General features: G+C 32.2%; 1 protein-coding gene across 1 annotated transcript in view; it reads left to right on the top strand.

Annotated features, from left to right (window-relative positions):
• The window catches only part of LOC125049173, a 66,100-nt gene that overhangs the window by 20,705 nt on the left and 22,781 nt on the right, over positions 1 to 22,614 (top strand). Inside the window, exons 2-5 of the mRNA XM_047648317.1 lie at positions 14,177 to 14,299; positions 15,589 to 15,724; positions 16,782 to 16,888; positions 20,912 to 21,001. Of these exons, the coding sequence (XP_047504273.1) occupies positions 14,181 to 14,299; positions 15,589 to 15,724; positions 16,782 to 16,888; positions 20,912 to 21,001 (452 nt within the window). The 5' untranslated portion in view covers positions 14,177 to 14,180. The remainder of the gene's footprint in view (positions 1 to 14,176; positions 14,300 to 15,588; positions 15,725 to 16,781; positions 16,889 to 20,911; positions 21,002 to 22,614) is intronic.

Raw genomic sequence — 22,614 nt, 5'->3', positions numbered from 1 at the left:
TTAATACAAGATATTTATTGATTTGCAAAAAAAAAAATTCCCGCCATTTGTTGATAAATTTTTTTTAAACAAAATGATTAAATCAATATTTTTTTAAAAAAAATTAACACAACTTTATTACATTAAAAATTTTATGATTTTTAAAAAAAAATTTTTTCCTTAATAACAATTTTTAATTGTTTATAATCGTTTTTTTTAATTTTCTGTTGTTTAAATAATTAGTTAAGAATTTTGTTTTTTCCTAAAAATCATAATTGACAGTCTTCTATAAAGTAACCGAAAAAAAATTTTTTTTAATCAACAATTCTATTGTTTATTAACTTATCAATTTGTTATAAACAAATATTCAACTTTTGTTTATTTTTTTTCTAAAACTGCTAAAATTAACAAAAACAACCATATATAACAAAGTATTTTAGACGGTTAAGACGGTCGTTCGAGAAAATTTCGTTAGTTAACAATTATTTAACTTGTTGAAAAATTAACTTTAAGTAAAATTTTCAACGGGAATAAATTAATTATAGTGTTCAGAACACACCATAATTTTTTCAAATTTAAAAAATAATATTCAATACCTTAAATAAATTAATTAATGTGCCGTAGTCGCTTTTGACGCCACGCGCGAATCCTAAAAATGTCAACCGCAGACCTATTTTCAGCGTTAAATTAACATTATAAATAATGGTGATAGAGTTCTGGGAGTCCGGAGTTTTTTATTAGAAATTTCCTCCTCTTTCAGAATCTTTATTTGAAATTTCTTAAATATTAATAGTTTATTAAATATTGGCAAAAAACTAAATGCCATTATTTTTTCATCTTTAATGGTCTATAACTTTTGCAATTTTTTATGTGCTAATACATGCTTTTAGCACATTTTTCTAGACGTCATTCCGGATCCAATGAGCTATCGCACATAATTTTAAGAGTAGTATCTCTATTTTGTTCCATTTTCAACTTGTCGACTAGACTATTTTACAATTTACAAAAAGTATTAAATAGACAATTTACGTCAAACTCAAATTGGATTCTTTATTTTTATTTAATTATTTATTTACACGTCGTTGCAAATAAAAAAAACGCAATACATAAAAGTTATAAGGGATGCAACGGGCGGCCTTATCGCTAATAGGCGATCTCTTCCAGGCAACCCTAGTTAAAGGGAAAACCTAAAAAAAAAGAAACATGATGCGTGCGACAAGTGCAGAAACAAATGTTAAATAAAAAAATATATATATAGAACCTTAATCTAAAGTAATACAAAAAAAATTAATAACAACCTCAAAACTTAAAAGCTAATCTTACATATTCATGAACAGCTAATAGTGATGCAATGCAAAAGAAAAGGAAACATAAGAATTACACAAGTCACGATTGATCAGGATAGGATAAGGTTAAGAAATGTTTATACAGAAGAGTTTTAAAAGATGACAAAGAGTTAGCCAATCGTATGGAGTCGGGCAGCGTATTCCACAACTTAATGGCGGAGATCGTAAATGAATTGCCTAAGAAGGATGAAGTGTGGGATGGAATTTCCAATAAACATCTATTAGAAGAGCGTAACATATAGTTAGAAGGACCTAAGAATTTGAAGTGGTTTTTGAGATAATAAAATAAGAAGGGGTTTTCGGATTGAAAAGAATTGAGTATAGAAGTTGAAGAAGATGAGCGTGACGTCTGAATCGAATAGGTAGCCACCCCAGCTGCCTTTATTCTTTATTCGCATATATATCTTTATTTCATGAAATATATCTTTCGTATTACATATTATATCTCCTTACATGTCCTTATTCATCACTCGTCCTGCTAGGTTTTGGGAGTTCAAACATATGTCGAGAACGTGAGAGAACTACGAATTTATTACAGGTATTTTAAACGACATTTTTGGAATTCTATAATTAACGATCGAAGTCTTCAATTTGAATTTGGAATGTCTCGACACTTTGTCGTTTTAAGTGTCATTAGCGTAGTAACATTTGTTAGAAATACTTTGAATCGTTTATAACTTTTCTTATGAATACTAAAATATATTTTTACGGAAAAGTCCAAACTAATATAACGAGTAAGTGACTTTATTTGTTACGCCTTCACTTTATTTCGTATTGAGATAGATGTCTTGGATAATAATGTCTTAGCGAATACAAATATTAAGGTGATTTTGCAACGAACTTATATTTTTTTTTTACAGCTTATGTATGGCCGCATTTTAAATAAGAATATTATAAAACTATTAAACGATTAAGGGAGCGTTCAAGTATTACGTAACGAATTTTGGAGGGGGGTTATGTAAAACGTTACGATGCGGGGCGGGGATTGAATTACGCGTTATTGTTAATATTATTTTCGACTTTCCAGTACTTTACACCACATAATGGTAACTTTTAGGCATAAAGAGTCACTAGGTCGTCACAAAACGTTTTACTATACTTGGTTTACAGTACTGTACTTGGGTACAGGAAAACGTTACGGCACGTTACACGGGGGGGGGGGGTCCAATAATCTCCAAAAATTGCGTGACGTAATACTTGAACGCTCCCTAAGTGATGAAAATGGGCAGACGTTCGTAAAAGATAAAACACGGTTTGATGAGATTTTTGAAGAGATATAAGGATATCTTATTCAATATTCATACAAACAAATTTAGTAATCCCTACTATTATTATATCCTTACTATATTTAAATACGCAATCGTCTCTTTCTGTCAAACTGTGTTGACGCTGTGATAAAAAGAGACGTAGTTGTGTAGTCAACATGTCTATCTCATAACCCCTTGAGGATAACGGAATATGATAATATAATATAGATTTCAAGAAATGCCGTAAATAGAAACCAGTTATTATTTATTCACATATTCATTTGTACCGAACGGTGTTGCCATGGTAACCATTCTTATACGTAAACTGTCTTGCACATAAATGCTTACATTGCCATTTTCGGATGAAGCGCGCAACTATGCATTTTTCTTTATATTGCACAGGTAACTCTTGCTGGTACGGTCAAAATTCAATACCATTTATTCATTTAGGTAACATATTGTACACTTATGAACGTCGATAAAGAAATACATATTAAATGCTTCCAATTTTACATTTATTACCAGTTCTCAAATCATGGGCGTAGAACGGACGACAATAACCGGCAATAAACTCTCCGCCACTCTTTTTCGGTTAAGGTCATCGTGAAGATAGATAAATTTTATACCATCCTTACATATTAAATTTCTCTGTCTTTCTTTACGCCATCAACAAAAACTACTAAACGCATTTAGATACGGTTTTTTCATATATAAATAAGCGGCGGTTAAATAGGCATCTCCTGGACAGGCGTGCACTCCAATAGGCCGCATCTCATTTAACATTAGGAGGGATTGTGGAAACGTGGACCAGTACTTAAAAAAAAGATTTCTGAGGAAGATTAAGCTGCAATATGGTTTCATGTAAATTGACTGAAAAATAAACTCTGTGTGTTTTCGTAAATAATTGTTACTACGTATTGACTGTATAATAAAATTGCGATTGTGTCAACTGCACAACTAACCGTGTGATTTATTGATGTGTGAATGAAACCTAGATACCGGAATATTTTGTGCAATCGCCGGACAAGTATTTTTTTTAAATAAATTCCTCTGCACAACGACACAATTTAACCTTACGATGTAGCCTAACTTAAGACTTATCTAATATTAGGTCCTTACATATGAAATTGGCGTTTTGTATGGGAGGAACAAAAAGTCGAATATTTTTAAATATAATATATTTAATTAATCAAAGTATGAACCATTGATTTCTATGCACTTTTGCCATCTCATAGGTAGTTCATTGATCCCTTTACTAAAAAAAAACAGTCGGACGGGAATCAATAAAATCTGTGAAGGCGATTTGGACTGCTCCATCAGAGTTAAATTTTTTCCCTTGGAAGAAGTTGTCCAAATTTCGAAAAAAATGGTAATCTGTAATGTTTATACTGCCAAGAAAGCATGAATGAGATGTATTTCTGCACTGTTTCATTGGGCATTTATCTAGTTAATCAGATAGTGTTCAAAATAACTCATAGAATTCTTGTTTCGCCGAGATTGGAACCCAGATATTCTTACGATCCAGATATATATTATATATTTACGCATATATATATATTACAAACACATGATAGAAATACTGGGGTAATACCCGAAAATTGACAATATAAAAATTAATGCATTGTATATTGTTATTGTATGTATCTTGAAATAATAAGTAAAAAATCTTTCTAATAAATATATAACGCTCAAAATAGTTAAACTACATGTTACAATTTAGGTCGATTTAATTAGAACAATATGTCTTCAGGCTGTTTCCGTAATTTCGTGTTGGTGCCGAGTTATGGTCTCCATTATGTTGGCTAAACACCCGCCCATTTCATATTAACTAGTATATGGAATTCAAACTGGAACGTGTCGAAAAATGTCTATGGTTTATTAAAAAATGTTGCTGATGTGGCAAATTTTGTTGCACCTTTGAAAGATTCAAACACATTTTTAGTTCTAAAAGAACACGCGATTGTTATTAAACTTATGACTATGCTTTAAAACCGGTAGATTATGCTATAAAACCGGTATATTATGCTATAAAACCTGTAAATTATGCTATAAAACCGGTATATTATGCTATAAAACATCAAAATTATGCTATAAAACCGGTATATCATTCTTTAAAACCTATAAATTATGCTATAAAACCTATAAATTATGCTATAAAACTGGTAGATTATGCTATAAAACCTGTAAATTATGCTATAAAACCTATAAATTATGCTATAAAACCTGTAGATTATGCTATAAAACCTGTAAGTTATGCTATAAAACCTGTAAATTATGCTATAAAACCTGTAAATTATGCTATAAAACCTGTAAATTATGCTATAAAACCTATAAATTATGCTATAAAACCTGTAAATTATGCTACAAAACCTGTAAATTATGCTATAAAACCTATAAATTATGCTATAAAACCTGTAAATTATGCTATAAAACCTATAAATTATGCTATAAAACCTGTAAATTATGCTATAAAACCTATAAATTATGCTATAAAACCTGTAAATTATGATATAAAACCTGTTAGCTATGATATAAAACCGGTAGATTATGCTATAAAACCTGTAAATTATGCTATAAAACCTGTAAATTATGCTATAAAACCTGTAAATTATGCTATAAAACCTGTATATTATGCTATAAAACCTATAAATTATGCTATAAAACCTGTAAGTTATGCTATAAAACCTGTAAATTATGCTATAAAACCCGTAAATTAAGCATAATTAATATATAGCAATATAACATATAAATTATACTATAAAACCTGTAAATTATGCTATAAAACCTGTAATTATGCTATAAAACCTGTAAATTATGCTATAAAACCTGTAAATTATGCTATAAAACCTGTAAATTATGCTATAAAACCCGTAAATTAAGCATAATTAATATATAGCAATATAACATATAAATTATTCTATAAAACCTGTAAATTATGCTATAAAACCTGTAAATTATGCTATAAAGCGCCGATTATTCTATAAAACCGGTAGATTATCTTTAAATTAATGTTTAATAATTTGACTAAGTCTAAACAAATGTTCTAAATAAATGTTCGTGTAAATCTGCTAAAACAGTTCTGTGTATCTGAAAAGGCCAACACAGTGCGAGTTGATTCCCGTTGTCGAGTCGAGTCGTTTGATTCTGAAGAGCTTTATACAGACATCCGACACGTTTCATATTTCGTTTGACCAGTCACAATCGAGCGAGGCGCGTCATTTCGATTTTTAATTTAATTTTTCCTCCTCTTGGTCTGTGTTTTCAAATAAAGCCACGTCAAGTGAAATTTTGATTGCTGCGTAGACAAACAAATTTATTCTATTACACTTTTCTTATAGTCCATACTTAATATTACAAATGATCATATAATACACTTGGTTACACACGTTACATTTAGGCTATGTTCAGATGGCAAAAATTTTACGCGCGTTTTCAAATCGCGCGACTAGACATCGTGGTATTTTCATACAACTGTTCTACACAAAGTCTCTAGACGCAGGTGATCGCGCGTTGACGCGCGCTTTGATATTTAATGTAATGTCCGTATGCTATTCAGTTGAGCGCGCGCTTTCATCGCGATCGCATGTAATTTTGTTAATTTTCGTAATTATATTTATAACAAACTGGGTCTATTTTTCAAAATTGGATGAACCCAATGTGTACGTTTTCTTTTTCTATATTTTTCTTTATAATATAACCACAAAATAATAGCCTCTTCCACGTCCATTTTCTACGTCCTACCGAACTAGACTGACGAGTACTCTCGCAACGCGCATTAGCGCTCATCATCTGAACTCTCTTCAAATTTGATCGCGCGTTGACGCGCGTTACCGCGCGTTACATGTGAACATAGCATTATAGAAAAACAAATAACATAAGGGATGCAACGGGCGGCCCTATTGCTAACAAGCGATCTCTTCCAGGCAGCCCTAGAAAGGGAACCTTAATCTAAAGAAATACAAAAAAACTTATAAAATAAACTAAAAAGCCAATCTCACGGATTCATGAATTGCGATGCAATACAAAAGAATACGAAATACATTTGGTAGTAGTAGAAGAGTTTAAAAAATATAATTTGTTATGTTAATTGATACGGCAAAAATATTAAATCAATGTATGTCACACCATATTTTTTTGTATTTAAATCAATAAATAAAAACTATTACATATGACGGAGTGAGTAGGTAAATTAATTAAAGAGTAAAGAGTCATAGGAACGAGGGCAGCACTTAAATAATGGTGCAGGAAGATAAAGCATTACGTGGAGAAAGGAAGTTAGAAAGTCAGAGATAATAATGGACGATGAACGATAGGAGTATTGTCGTCTAGCGACAAGAAGGCAGAGACAGGGATCGAATTGACAAAGCAATAAACGAGAACCTGAACAATTACTACGAAATAGAAATACAATTTTAACAAAAACAGGAACGTTTGTTGGCCATTTAATTTCGATATTAGAGTCTACGTTTCACTTATTCGAACCGAGGGCCGCACCAACCAGTACCTGTATATATAGCAACCCGAATTTGTGATAAACGACGTGACATTTCGTGTGTTCAGCAGTCGTAGGAACGAGTGCCAAAGATTACTTTAATAGTTATTGATGGTATATATGTTAACGTAAAATTGTAAACACCGTTAGATTGTAATCTATCTCGCGAGATTATAAACTGTCGAAAGATTGTGAAACTCAGCTTACTGCTTACAATTTACACATCTGCCATGTGTACTTTGTACGCACGCACTTTTTTTCTATAAACATAATATGTTTTATATTGAAATTGTTATTAAAAGAATGTGTTCACTTCTCAACGCAAATTTTGTTGGTAATATCCTGTTTTAGCACTACAGTTATTCAAAAGGCCCATGGCGTCAGGGAACTAAATAGCACGAATTTTACATGGTTATAGATCCATTGTTCAGCGATATTATTACTGGCGACGACCTCTATATTAAGATTTAGAAGGTCGCCATAACGAGCATACCAGGACTTTTATTTGCAAACCGCCTGCAAATGGCGGTTTCAATTCTTTATATAAATATATATTGTGCAAAAGGGACAGGATATCTTTGTCTTAAATTTCCAAGGAAATTGTTAAGTACAAAAGCCTTTGAAAATTGGCCTGCGTCAAATTAGGATAATGAAGTATATAAACCTCTCCAACTCATGTAACAACTAAAAAAGGTGATATTGTTGAAGTATACAAAGTTTGTATAGTATTAACTAAGTCAATATTAAATTAACATTGCTAGAATATAATATTGAACAAAATTCAAAGCTTATACAAATTTCATTTCGTTTAACTAGTTTACATAACCATTCGATTATGGACGGCTACAACCCTTAGTACTTTTTAAAGAGAGCTCATTTTACCTTCAAAGGCCAACAACCCACTAAAATAGGTGTCGATGGGCTGTGGTGGGCCTATGGCTGTCCTGTGCATGACGCATGGCCAGCCACCGGTCCCGGCCATATTTTAGGGAGAGAGACACGTGAGTTCGTTTGACCTATATTATAAAAAAACGTGCGCCAAAAGAGCGTTAAAATTGTTTGGGTTTCGACAAAATGAATGGGCCGTACACAGCGGTCGGCGCTTGTTACTGAGAATTGGTTGGCGGGTGTGCAGGGAGCGAGCGGCGGGTTACAAAAAATATTCAGATACACAACATATTAAAAGGAAATTTAAGTTTGAATTTTATTTTAAAACATTGAGAGCAGTGTTGGCCTCGTGGCTTCAGCGTACTACTCTCATACCTGAGGTCGTACGTTCGATACCCGGCTGTGCACCAATGGTCATTCTTTCTATGTGCGCATTCACCATTTCCTCGAACGGTGAAGGAAAACATCGAGAGGAAACCGTCATGTCTTAGACCCAAAAAATCGACGGCGTGTGTCAGGCATTGGAGGCTGATAACCTACTTGCCTATTAGATTTAAAAATTATATGAAACAGATTCGCCACAGATTTTTTATTTTAATTTCAAAACAATACTGTAGACAACCGTATTTTTAGTTTTAAAAGCTACTATTTTTTCTTCCATATTTAATGATAATACCTCCCTAATTTGTCGAATAACGGTTACACCTTAAAACCGCTCCAATTTTTTTTCTATCGTTCTTTACAACTTGTATGTAGTAAAGTAATATCAAGTAGGGGCTTGGCTTTGAACCCCATAAAAAAATTCAAAAACTGATAGTACATGATGTAATGATATGGAGCATAATTCAGAAATTTGGGCTCCATATGAAATTAAGTATAAGGTGATGTTGAGGCGGGTACAAAACAATTTTTTGAAGCACATCTATCTTAAGGGGTGTACCCTTTTTACCCACTCATGTATCCGACCTTATTTATTCTTGGTTCTGTGGGCTACAACGAGCTAAGAGTACGCCGAGAATTCGCGCTTGTGATGTACTTAATAAAATTATTACATGGCAAGGGCAATTCGGCAGTAGGGAGCGTGGGGCTTGTTGTAACAGGGGTAAATAGTAACAGACCTTTTTCAATAGGAATTTGAATTTTATTCACGTTTTTTTTGACCTAATCTTAAACTTATAACGTGCCACGCCACTTTACCACAGCCAGGATCCCGCCAGGCGGCTCAGTGAGTGGGTGTGTGCAAACGCTTTATTGTTGACAGGTAACCTATAATTTTACTAACGTAAATTTTTATTTAGTTTCACTATTTTCGTAGCTTTGAAGTTTTATGTATTTTATTTTATGCTAAAATATAACTATTTATGATGTTGTATAACAGTTTTCAAGATTACTAAGTTGATTTAATAGTTATCGTGATAAATATTAAGAACTATATCAAGGGGCTAGTTGTAACAAAAACTCGGGGTTTGTTGTAACATGTTACAATTTTCTCCCAGATTGCTGTAAGTTACTGACGGTCGATGTTCATTTTTCCCCGGCTTAAATACTAATGTTCATTCGCGGTGGACCTCAAGATTGCATTGGAGCTGGTAATTCTTCAGGGTGGATGACTGATAAAGAATGTTTGATTTTTGTAGATCATTTTAACAAAGACGCGAAACCTACCAAGAAAGAGACAGTTCTGTTACTGCTTGATAACCATGGCTCACATGTGAATATTGCAGTTGTCGAAAAAGCCAAAGAAAACAATGTTGTCGTGTTATAGTTTCCCTCCAATTGCTCCCACAATTTGCAACCTGTAGGAGATGTAGGAGTCTACGGCCTTTTAAAAACTACGTGAACAGAGCACAGACTGCATGGATGTATAATAAGTGCCATGTTGACATGATATAAGTACCTTATATACTTAATGACGTGATATAAGTACCTTATAAACTTCATGACATGATTAAGTACCTTATATATATATTATACTTCAGTACAGAATAAGAAAGATAGTTAAAATCTTAAATCTTTAATTTGTTGATTAAATTTTTTTTCCAGTTAAATATTTCATAAAAAACACATTATAGAAATACCTAGTTAGTATTTGTTATATGCAAAGCAAAATGATCCAAGATGTGAAAAAATTAAACAATTGAAGGTGTCATTTTTGTTGTTACTACTTGCTCCAGCAGATGTTACAACTAACCCCAACCACGGGGTAAGTTGTAACACTTCCCTTTTTTCAAAAAAATAATAATTGTGAGAAAGTTGCCTGTAGATTTGATAATATTTCGATTAGACTTCATAGATAAATAGTTAGAGTATCGATCAAAATTTATTTAGTAGTAATTTAGCCAATACACTTCATGATATTCAATTATTTGTTAAAATTGTTACAACTAGCCCCACGCTCCCCAACTTCAGTACATTAGCTTCATGTAACGGCTGACGATGTCACTTTCTCACGTACCCAGAGAAAGCGACATCGTCAGCCGTTACATCATGTGCCCACAGCTAGGACTAACCTTCTGAAAAAGGCTTAGATGATTCGGTGTATTAATTTAGTTAACGAATTACATAGGTTAACGGACCTTTTTCATTGTCCGTTGAGTGAACTGGCAAAAGTTCTATTATTTATTAGTGCCTATAGTATTTAGTTAATTTCTTGTATTTTTATTACGTAATTTTGTTTTTCCTAATTACTTTTGTATGTTTTCTTTTTTTGTTTCGTGTGTAACTGTTATTCACTTATTGTTCACTCTTGTCAATTAAGGGTCGCCTATTAGGGCAGGAGTGTTTTTATAAATAAATAAATAAAATAGTGTCTCAGTTGCCAGTGAATTAATTAGGTTAGAGTTAAAAATGTGTACCTTCTTTCATTTATTTCTATCATGATGTTTTAATTAATTTTTATGGGGTCCACCACATTATTGCATGGTACACCATTGCCGAGTGACGAAAATATGTTGATTCGACAAATTTAACTTTCGTACTTTTACTGTTATTATACTTATATCTACATACTTCTCCATTACCGTACCAAACCTTTTTATTTTCTTTACTTTGGACCCCAGTGTAAAAAAAATTACTCCACCGAAAAGTGTCCCTGTACTACAAGTTTTGGCGCATTTAATAGGGATTCTGAAAAGGTATTAAACGTGGCCATGAGTCGACTATATGACTATGACTTTTTGGCCACCCTGTATATTTTTGTATCATAAAAAAATCAAAAAAAATTGGGGTGGGCACCCCTTATTACTTAGGGGTTTGAAATATAGATAGTAGCCGATTCTCCGACTTACTGAATATGCATAAAAAATCATAAGAATCGGTCGACCCGTTTCAGAGGAGTATGGTAATGATCATTGTCGCACGAGAATTATATATATATAGATTGTTAGCTGTAGGATTACGAAATATAAAAATTTACAGAGTACTCTCTTTATAACGAATTTCAAGGGACCGAGCATTTTTATTTGTTATACAGAGGTTTCGTTATAGCGAGAGAATAATAAATGTATGGGTATTGGGTTAAACCAAATAAATTTAACTCATTGTTACGTTATAGAGAGATTACACTGCATTTAGAAATTATGATGAAAAGTTGTTGTTAAGTTTGTTAATCGTAACATATAAACGTATTTGCTCATAAATTAATTTATTAAACTTCCTAAGATGTTGGAGTATGAGCAAATGAATCTAACAAGCCTTCCCGTAATCGGTATAATGAGGGTACACTTCTGGATTTCTTTGGCCTACACCCGTATTTGCCATCGCAATTACGTTCAAACTTTCGGCGAAATACAGAAATTTACTCCTATTACCTTCAGGAATTTATCTAATTAAAAAGGTTTGGTACGGTAATGGAGAAGTATGTAGATATAAGTATAATAACAGTAAAAGTACGAAAGTTAAATTTGTCGAATCAACATATTTTCGTCACTCGGCAATGGTGTACCATGCAATAATGTGGTGGACCCCATAAAAATTAATTAAAACATCATGATAGAAATAAATGAAAGAAGGTACACATTTTTAACTCTAACCTAATTAATTCACTGGCAACTGAGACACTATTTTATTTATTTATTTATGGAGTAATTTTTTTTACACTGGGGTCCAAAGTAAAGAAAATATTATGATTTGAAAAAATTTTATATCGTATCACTTAATATTATCTTGAATACACTCAATAAACAACTATAAATAGTATGTCTATTGTTTAACGCAAGAACTCATCAGTACCAATCTAGTGGATATTATGAGAAAGATACAGGATGTAGATGTTTTCGAATTTTAAGAAGAATTAGTAAAAAAAAGTCAATTTTCATATAAAAACCAAAATAAATCATAACTCTGCAGGGTTGACCTTAGAGACCTCCCGTAGAACAATATTTTGCCACTTATGACCTCATCTATCCCCTATTTGCGTTTGATCCACGACTTTTTGGCCACCCTGTATACAACCCCTAATTTTACATACATATTTTAAGTCGACGTAAGAAGTAGATTATTATTGGCTGTGCCGTAATCAATCTGCAACTTTTTAGGAAAAACACCTTTTGTATGGCCATTAAAGTTTACAATAATTTACCAAAATAATTAAAAGATCTTCCGATCAGATTCTTTAAAAATCGACTTGGTGTATCACTTTTTTAAAGTAATGTATTATTCAATAAATGATTATTTGCGTGAGACACTATAGTTGATATAAATTTAATAACGTATGATATGATATTCCCTTTGTTTTAACACAAAAACGAAGCTGTCTAGTTAGTGTTGATGTGATGAACATGAAACAAATTTAATCGAAATAAAAAAAATGTTTCTTGTATTAACTTGTATTATAAAGGCTTATAAATCAATTTTATTGAGAAATAATATTAAAGATACTATTTCTCAATAAAATTGGCAGTATTTACTATATTCTTAACGTACATACTAATAATAATAATAAAAAATAGATAAATAGAAAATGAAAACATATTTAAAAAGGTGTACCTTTAATGCTGGCGTAACCTCGCTGTATTGCGATACTTTGATGCGAGGAAAGTACCAGCTCTGAGGTCACCGGCTTATAAATGAATTTTGTGACTAATAGAATGAGTGAATTCATTAACAGTAATTTTTAATTCAAAATAATATTACAAATCTAAATATATATAATTTACGCGTCACGTTGTTTGTCCGATATGGACTCCTAAACTACTTAATCGATTTCAATCAAATTTGCACACCGTGTGCAGTTTGATCTAACTTAAAAGATAGGATAGCTTACATCCAATTTATACCCGCAATATTATTTTATTGCAAATTCTTTGACAGTCACAATTCTAACAGAGCGCCATCTGTAAAGTACCAACGTTTCACATAAGCTACCATTTAATGGCATAACCACCAAAAAAACATGGTGGTCTCCATGAGTTGTTCTCCTACCGTTTCCCTTGAATAGTTTACTACTATATAAAACAAAAACCTTAGCCACAGCAACGGTTAGCCGGGTCTGCTAGTAATATATAACATTTTAGAACACATAAGTGGGCGACAACAAAAAAAGCGAGATATTTTTCTACATTTTCACTTCTTTTTGTTGTCTCCGAATATAAGGTAAATCTTGGAGGTATTCAAAGAAATTGAATATTTGTACTTGCTACCGAGTTTCAGCGGTAAATTGTTTACGTTGGGTTTTGGCTATTTATTAATTTTCAAACATAAAATTGTTTATCGTTCATAAATAAGATAAGGATAAGATAAGGTAATAAGCAGAATTTGTTATTTGTATTTCGGCTCAATTATCATGTTATAGTATCGCCATTTAATAGTCTAATATTGTGATTATTTTGTTACAGCTTGTCTGTATTATTTGATTAATTCGGACAGTTCCATTCAAAATCCATCTCAAACTGTCCATTGTTTTCTTTTTCTCATTGAGAAGAACTCTGTAAGATCTTTTGTATTTTAAGATTAACGGGTCATTCGAGAACCTGACAAGAACAGCCCAAAAACGGAATGCTTATTCAGTAGGGTCTTTTATTTTCTGATAATGGTTATTCTTAAGGGCCGACAGTGAATCATTATTTATAGAACAAAGGGTAATCGGGCAAGATGCTCATTTGTTTTGAGTGATACCGCCGCCTATAGACACACAAATCCATAGAGTGCAATCTGCATTTTAAGAACTGGCACCTATTTTCTTGATGTAGTTTAGTTTAGCTAATCTGTGAATATTTTTTTTGTAGAACAATGCTATCAAATACACTTAGAATTGAGAGTTCCTCTCATTGCACTACGCCGTCTGACCGCAATGGCCCACAGCTGGTTCCGGTCAAAGTTGGCTGTTTACATATCAATTTGGCAACTGAGTAAGTACAATCTTATTTTATATACTATATATGTATTACCTAAGTCGAGGACGGCCAAATATGGAAAGTTATTACTTACGAGGGAGCACAATATTTCAATAGCCTAATACTGTTAAAAGTGTGCATTCACCGAACATATTTGTTTATTTAGTTACACTTCGTTGCAAATAAAAAAAAAACACAATACATAAAAATTATAAGGGATGCAACGGGCGGCCTTATCGCTAATAAGCGATCTCTTCCAGGCAACCCTAGTTAAAGAGGAAAAACTTTAAAAAAAACATATTCAAAAAGGGTCTACGACGTAAAAAAGTTTGGGGAACTCTGATCTAAACGGATTAACTTAAAAGTACTTGAGCAATTGTAGATTGATCGTAGCCGATACACGCTACATAGCGTCTACGAAAATCAACGGCGTAGAAGTGCTACGTAGAAGTTGAAACTGCAATGGATCTAAAGTTAGATTGTAAAGAAATATGTAACAATAAAAACATAGAGAATTCGTCCTACACAAAGAATCTTATGCATGTCATCAACTCCCGAAACTCCGTAATGGGGCATGGGGTAGACAATTATTACGACAATTATTTTGTATTAAATTCCGTAACCTCTTGGGGCGTCTTTTTTATTATTTTTCTTTAGGAAAGCAGGTGTTTTGCCTTCTGCATGACTAAAACATGATGGTTTAATATAGATATTTTTACTCATCGTATTTCGTTAATTCCGTATGTACTTATTAATTTCCCAGGCATCGAACGCAACCCTTCACGATTGAGAATCTCACGCTCAACCCGTGGGGTTATTGCTTATGATACTGTACTATATGAGTTAATATTTAAAAAAAAACTCATGTGTGCAATTCACACGTGGTAGAAGTGAAACCATCAAAAACAAAGTTTTTATAATGAATAATATGTAAATTATACTTTTTTCATTAACTAAATGACTATGTTAAATTTTCATTTATAAGTTTAATATCAACATCAATATTTAATTTGATAAAAACTAAAATAATGGAAGTTTGAAATTCGATGATTATTACTTATTTAATTTTTTGCACATCTATGTTTTTTTAATTCAGAAAATGATCAAATACACGCCAATTTAAAGTTTATACACTGCACAATCCTTCCCATCTCATTCTCTACCACGCTAAATCCTACGAATTTATGCGTCTGTCTCTTTTTACTGTCGCTTTTTCCGTTGCATCCGGTTTGAAATCACAACGAAGTTTAGAATCTAAAGAAGTTTCACTTCAAAAATATATATGTTAAATAATATTTTTGTAGGCGAGGACGGAAAATATTTCTACTACAGATGTTGGTGCTATGTTTCGTACCTCATGCGGCTCTTGTCTTTCAAAACTGTACAGCCATGGCCCAACTGTCACACACTATGGACGCTTCCTTATTCCTTGACCACAAGGTATGTTTTAAAATAATTTTGATAAATTTAATATTATAATTTACTAGCTGACCCGGCAAACGTTGTTTTGCCATGCATATTATTTGTAGGTAACATTTTTTTAGTTCGATAAAAATAACTATATATATCTTCTATAATAAAAATAGGGGTTAATCGTAGCGGGGTGAAAATTAAGGGTTGTATGTATTTTTTAATGCAAAAAAAAATCCAAAACATAAAAATTGTTTTTGGAGAGGATACCCCTTATCACTTTGGGGTTTGAAAGATAGGAGCCGATTCTTAGACTTACTGAATATGCATAAAACAATTTCATAAGAATCGGTCGAGCCGTTTCGAAGGAGTATGCGAACGAACATTGTGACACGAGAATTTTATATATTAGATAATGATAGTATCAACGTCGGTTTTCGCTGTGTAAACGCTTGGATGTTTTAAACTACGTAACGTATTTATCAATAAATCGAGTCATATAAAAGGAAGGTTTATTTGTATGAAAATACCTAGTGTTGTGAAATAAAGTCACTTCCCGCCATATGTTCTAGATCTGGTAAAATAACGCTGTTTCCAAGCGAACAAAGACGTGCAACATCTCAGTGACATGAAACTCTTTATGTACTTTACTATTAGATTGAGTTATTGATAAAATCGTTGAAGAACATTTAGGGTCTGTTTCACAATGTACGGATAAGTTCTACATAAGTTCCAAATTAGCTATTTATTACTTATTGGTAGGATAAACACTATTGTTGCGTTTCACCACTGTCAGATAGCGCTATTCGTCACATAAAGTCCATCACACGTTATGAGTCTGATGAATGTCAAATAGCACAATTTATCTTCCAAATAATTTATGTGTTGCATAGCTATTTGGTACTTTATTGTGAAATTGACCCTTAATCTACTTTACCCGTAGGTGCCAATAAATGTAAAATAAGATGGTCAGTTCATCAACAATTTTTACTCTTATGCGCGATATTGTTATAATACTGTTGAATAATATACAGCGTTTATTACAGATGATTAGAAATACTATACTTTTCCTAAAGTTTTGTTACAGGTGGCGGCTATTTTCTTACATTGTGAGTCTGTGTTGGCGATCCAGGATGAACGCGTCGCAGTAACTAAGTACTTGGTACAGGGGGTGAATGAACAAAGGTCGAATCGGTGAGATTTCCTTTCTATTTTTAGACTATATAAAAAGAACAGTGTTAGCCAAATGCGTTTGCCTTTGATAATTATGCATATGACTCGTTTGACGACTAATTGGTGTAGTTAGTACCTCTGACTGCGAATCCATGGGTCCCGGGTTCGATCCCCGGCTGAGACGAATATCGATGTGATAAGCATTAGGTCTTGGGTGTTTAAATATGTATTTATGTGTCTATCTATCTATAATATGTATGTATATCCGTTACCTAGTACCCATAACACAAGCTTCACCAGCTTAGCATGGGACTAGGTCATTTGGTGTGAATTGTCTTTATAAAAAAATAAAATACGTATACATTTTGGTAAGCAAATAAATTTTCTCTTACTCGTTTGGTATTGGAAAAGATTGCAAGGAACCGACAAAATTTTGGGTAAAAATCGATACTTTGTAGACAGGTGCTAGGGAGATGAAAAATGCTTGCCAAAAATGAAATATTGGTTGAATTTTGCTCCAATCAATATTTTCATAATCTTAATAACTTTCGCTTTGCATAAGCTTGTTTTTTGATGTAATAGGAGGCAAAAGGAGGCTTACTGATGTAAGTTATACCGCCGCCCATGGGCACTCACATTGCCAGAAGGCTCGCAACTGCGTTGCCGGCAATTGAAAGATTGGCACGCTCTTTCTTTGAAGGATCCTAAGCTGAAATGTATTTAAAGACAATTCTCTCTAGAGTGTTTGCGAATATAATTAGCATAATAATAGCTGATTCCCTACGTCTTTTAAAAGCGTCTTATGCATCGGTTTTTGTTTGTTCTTGTAAAAACGGGTTTAGTGTAAACTTTTATTACATTAGCTGGAATGTAATAAAATTTTACACTAATGTATATTAGTTAAATAAGTTTTAATTAAATTGCGATGTTTGTTTTAAAATAAGTGTTGTTTGATGATTTGCTATTTTATAAGAGTACCGACAGTTTATTACTTCTTTTTCTCTCGGCCTACACCCTCTGTCTTCTTTGCCGATGAGTAGGGATGTCTACCTATTCAAATTTAATGACGTGGAATAAGTGATACCTGTATCTTATATTCCATAATAATCATATTTTACTTATTTATTTAAGGCTTAAGTAGCCACTGAATGTATATCCTTAATATAGTATATGAATAACATTTATAGTATGCTTATGCAAATGTACAAAAAAGAGATAAAAAAGTATGGCCAAAATAAGTAAATAATATAATATTTAGCCCCTATCCTTATCTATCGGCAAACGGTTATTTATTTACTTTTCCTTTGACAAAGGCCACCAAGGCGGTTCGAATCCACATTGGATCCGTAACCTTTTTTATATCGTCTTCTTATCTTCTTATCTACCTGCCTCTCTTTCGTTTTCCATTAAACTCTTTATTTCTTTATAAGGGCTTGCCGACGCTCAGCTTATTGGTACAAGAAAAATAAAAAACAATATTTACTGTGACAAGCACTTAGACAAACATAACAAACATGAAGAGATAAATAAATAAATAAAGGATTATTTTGTTAATATTGTGTTATAAATGATTTCGTACGTGTGTATAATAAGTATGCCCAAAATTTAATTGAATATGTTTTTAATTTTCTTTATCTACTTATTTCTTCTTACATAGCTGCATTTTGTATTGTTTCAAGAAATGAGAATTCAATTACGTTTTAAAACAACAGAACTGAAAACAATATATTTCTATTTTTAGTGCGAGCGATCAAAAATGTATCAAACATTTAATGCTTGCTTTGCCAATGTCTGGCGTAGACAACTCATGTTAAGCAATTGAAGCAAAAATAAATAGCTTTTGATAATGTCATAAAGCAAATGTTTCTCGGACAGCCAAATGAAAAGCGCTTTATGCTTGAGCTTTCACAGTTATTATGGTTATTATTCGTGTTTGATATGATTTATAAAGGCAGATATATGTGTCTATTGCAGTGATTAATTACTATATTATACGTTGCTGACAAATGTAAACGAAACAACATTTAGAGATTGTTATTTTACTTGAAAACAAATATTTTATCCGATTTCTTTTATAATCCAAAATTTTCTAACAAAAAATCTTCGAAATAAAATTTAAAAGATAATCCACTAGAGTCTTTTCCACAGACTAACAAACAAATTAAATAAAACATCAGTTAACACATTTCTTTACATATATTTAAGTAGTTCTTCGTTCTAACAATAGACGTATATGTATTACGCACATATATCTATATCTATTCCACAGCCAGAATTCAAACAGTCAGTCAGGAAATCGCAGATATATATTAGATACATTAAATATGGTATATCAAACTTAGAATATACTTTTCACTATTGTAAATTTCTGATTATAAATGACATTTTCAATCTTGCTAGTTATTTAGTATTGACGTTCACGAAATCACATTGTTTTATTAAAAAATAATAATAATAACCAAAAAGTAAGAGTAAAATTAAATATAATTAGAAGCAACTAAACTAGTTTGAATGAGATCGCTAAATTGCGATAAAGCGGCCTTTATGAAGGGATTTGGCCATAAAACCAAATGGCTAATTGGATTAAACAAGATTATAATCATATTACTTCGTAGATATAAAGTTTGGCGCTACGACCCTACGGGTGCAGTGAGATCTAGAGCAGTGTGTTTGATTTTTAAGGGGGGCTATTCGAAAATTTATTAAATTATTTTATATAATCTAATTCGGTAATATTCTCATTATGAAATGAAATACAGACCTTTATTGGCATATTTTATTTACATACTTCACTTCACTTCACTTAAAAAAATGCTTTAAAATATTTTTTTAATTATTAAAGTACAATGTGTCCCGACCAAGGAGGTTTCAATTCAATTAAAGTACACAATATAATCTGTGGTGAGCGCGCAACGCGCTGGTTCCGAGCCAATATAACAATAACAGACTTTTTCCATTTTGGCGCTATTTCGTACATACGAATTTCAGTAATATTTTGCTGGATAAAACTTAAGTAGCAAAAATGTCAAGCAACACCGACGGTACCGATGAAAATTGACATTCTAGAAACAGCTATGAAACTGACGAATAGGTAGTCTTTTGCCAGAAAAATCAAGAAAAGCGTACGACAAATGTTACCAAGACTTTATGACTTGGAAACTTATAGCCATGAGATTAAATAAAGGAGTGTATGCAACTGCATATAATTAGGTATTAAAACACTCGTGTAATCTTATTTTGAAAACTACACTCATGTTTTAATACCCTCTATTATATGACAGTTGCATAAACTACTATGAAATTTGAATTTAAGTTTTTCATTACATGTTTTAAAATATACGTACTGTGTTTCGTTAACAATTTACTAGTCATTTTTTCTAACACCTCTCATTTAAATTTTGAATAATTAAATTGTTTAATATTAAAATTTATGTATGTTAGGCATAATAATTAGAAAGGCTAAGGTGGAGCGTGGCACAAAAAATTGTTTTATAACACTTGCTGGTAATCGCGCATATAGATAGAATAATCCCAAGGTTCACAGCCAAGGTTCAAACTCGGGACCATCAGTCGAAACTTAACTGTCACACACTTAACCATACTCTAGAGAGAAAGTTGGCTAAATTATTATTAAACACTATCTACATATTATTTATAAAAATCTTGATTTGAAGTGGTAAGAGCTGATGTAACGTGTCTCAGTAAGGCACTTAATAAATTAATTATGTTCCAAACTTTTAACTTAATCACGAACAAAATATAACTTGACTTCAAAGTTTAATTTATTCATGTATGTATTATACTTATTTCTCTTGATTAATGAATTGTCTCTTGACTGAGACACCATTGGACAACAACCCTAATTTAAAAACAATAAGTAATTTAAGTCAAATTTACTAATAAGAGTAGGTAAAATGACAGCGGTACACATATGAACATACAAATCTTCCAGCTTTGAAAACAAGGGCGTAGTACGGACAAATAAAACTGGCAAGAAACTCTACGCCACTATTTTTAATCGCCTCTGTTTAATGTTAATTATAGAATACATTTGGAGCGAGTGTTTTCGACGACGGACCAGAAGTTGCTACACATACAAGACACACTACCGGAAAAGCTGAAGATTATTCTATAGTAAGTGAAATTCTTATTACTTGTTATAACGTGACAAAATCTAACGAATATCTAAACATTTGTATTAATAATAATAATAATAATTTATTGCAAGAATATGGTACAAAAAATGTGTAAGGTACAATCGTAAGTTCGCATATTCTGCTACACACAAGGGCGCGCAAATTTGTCTTTAAAGGAATTTTACATTATTAGTATTATTTATTTACAAATTAACGGAGACATATTAACTTTAAATAAATAGTTACATGTATAATATATTTATTTATTAAAGTTTACCACATCATACATAGTACTAAATCTATAATATATCCAGCCTGTTTAATCTGTTAAAAAAGGCGAAGAATTCGAAAGAGCCTAAAATTTTAGGTTGGTTTTTGCAGAAGGAATTTGGAAAATTTGACAGATTTTAGACCTTGGGAATGAGTAAGGGACGACATTTTTAATATCCTGTAAGAGGTCACTGCCTTGTATTTGATATAGTATATATAAAATAACTTTTTTTTTTAAACTACGCGTCCTATCAAAATATTTATGAATATTCTGAAAATCATACAATACATTCGATCATTCAATGGAAAACGTAATAATAATAATCCAGTGCCGTTGCAACCCTATATGTTGATCATGCAATCTTTTTTTTTTTTTTTCTTAATCCATCTGCAATCAGCCTCTTGGCTTTTATCAGATTTTATGGGAAATGATGGCAATTAGGGAACGCAAAACCAATAATTTTTATTCCCTCCGTAATTTGTAAACTGTCAGACTGCGGCAAGTTTCGCCCTTTTTAGCCGATACACACTGTCCGTCGTTTCCAAGAGGCCCGAAGCTAGGGGGTCGACTGGTCATGCAATCTGAGGTGACTTTCCTTTACCGGTAAACAAGTAAATTTTTTTAAAATTATTTTGTTGACAGTATGTGATAAGCACACGTCATTCATTTATGAGTGTGTAGAAAAAGGTAAATTAAAAAAAAATTGTTGACAGTACGTGATAAGCCTTCTGACAGCACATGCCATCCATTTGTGATTGTGAATTATGCAACAACCTTATCCACATAGAAAGAACATTTCTTTATTGCACAGCCGTGATTCGAACACACGATATGAGGGTTGCGAACGAGGAAAACTGTTCTTTCGTTTCGTTCGCAAAAGAAATAAAAACAAAACAGTGTAAGTATACGAATCGTTTTAGTGCGAATAGAAACAATCCAATTGAATAAATAAGAAATTATTTTCATGGTGTGATAAATATTAATACCAATAAGATAATAGGTCGGTTTCATATAAATGGAAGTATGAAAATTCAATACGCGTTTGATTCATTTTGATAGCCTTTAAATGTATGCTAATTACTTCGGATTTTATTGTTATGGTGACATTATGGTTTTCATATGACACTATATACGTTGCGTTTAATTAAAGTGTTTACGTAAAATAACGGTACATAAAATATTTTTTGTTTATATAACAGAGTGCAAACGGGGGACTCACCTGATATTAAGTGATACCGCCGTCCATAGACAATCACAACATGGCTCGCCAGTGCATTGCCAGTCCTTTAAGGATTGGTACACTCTTGTAAGTTGAATCAGTTCAGAAATACTTCAGTGGG

The sequence above is a fragment of the Pieris napi genome, chromosome 4 (assembly GCF_905475465.1).
Source record: "Pieris napi chromosome 4, ilPieNapi1.2, whole genome shotgun sequence".
Taxonomy (NCBI): Eukaryota; Metazoa; Arthropoda; class Insecta; order Lepidoptera; family Pieridae; genus Pieris; species Pieris napi.
The sequence above is the reverse complement of the archived record's forward strand: the minus strand, read 5'-3'. Positions and strand labels throughout refer to the sequence as shown.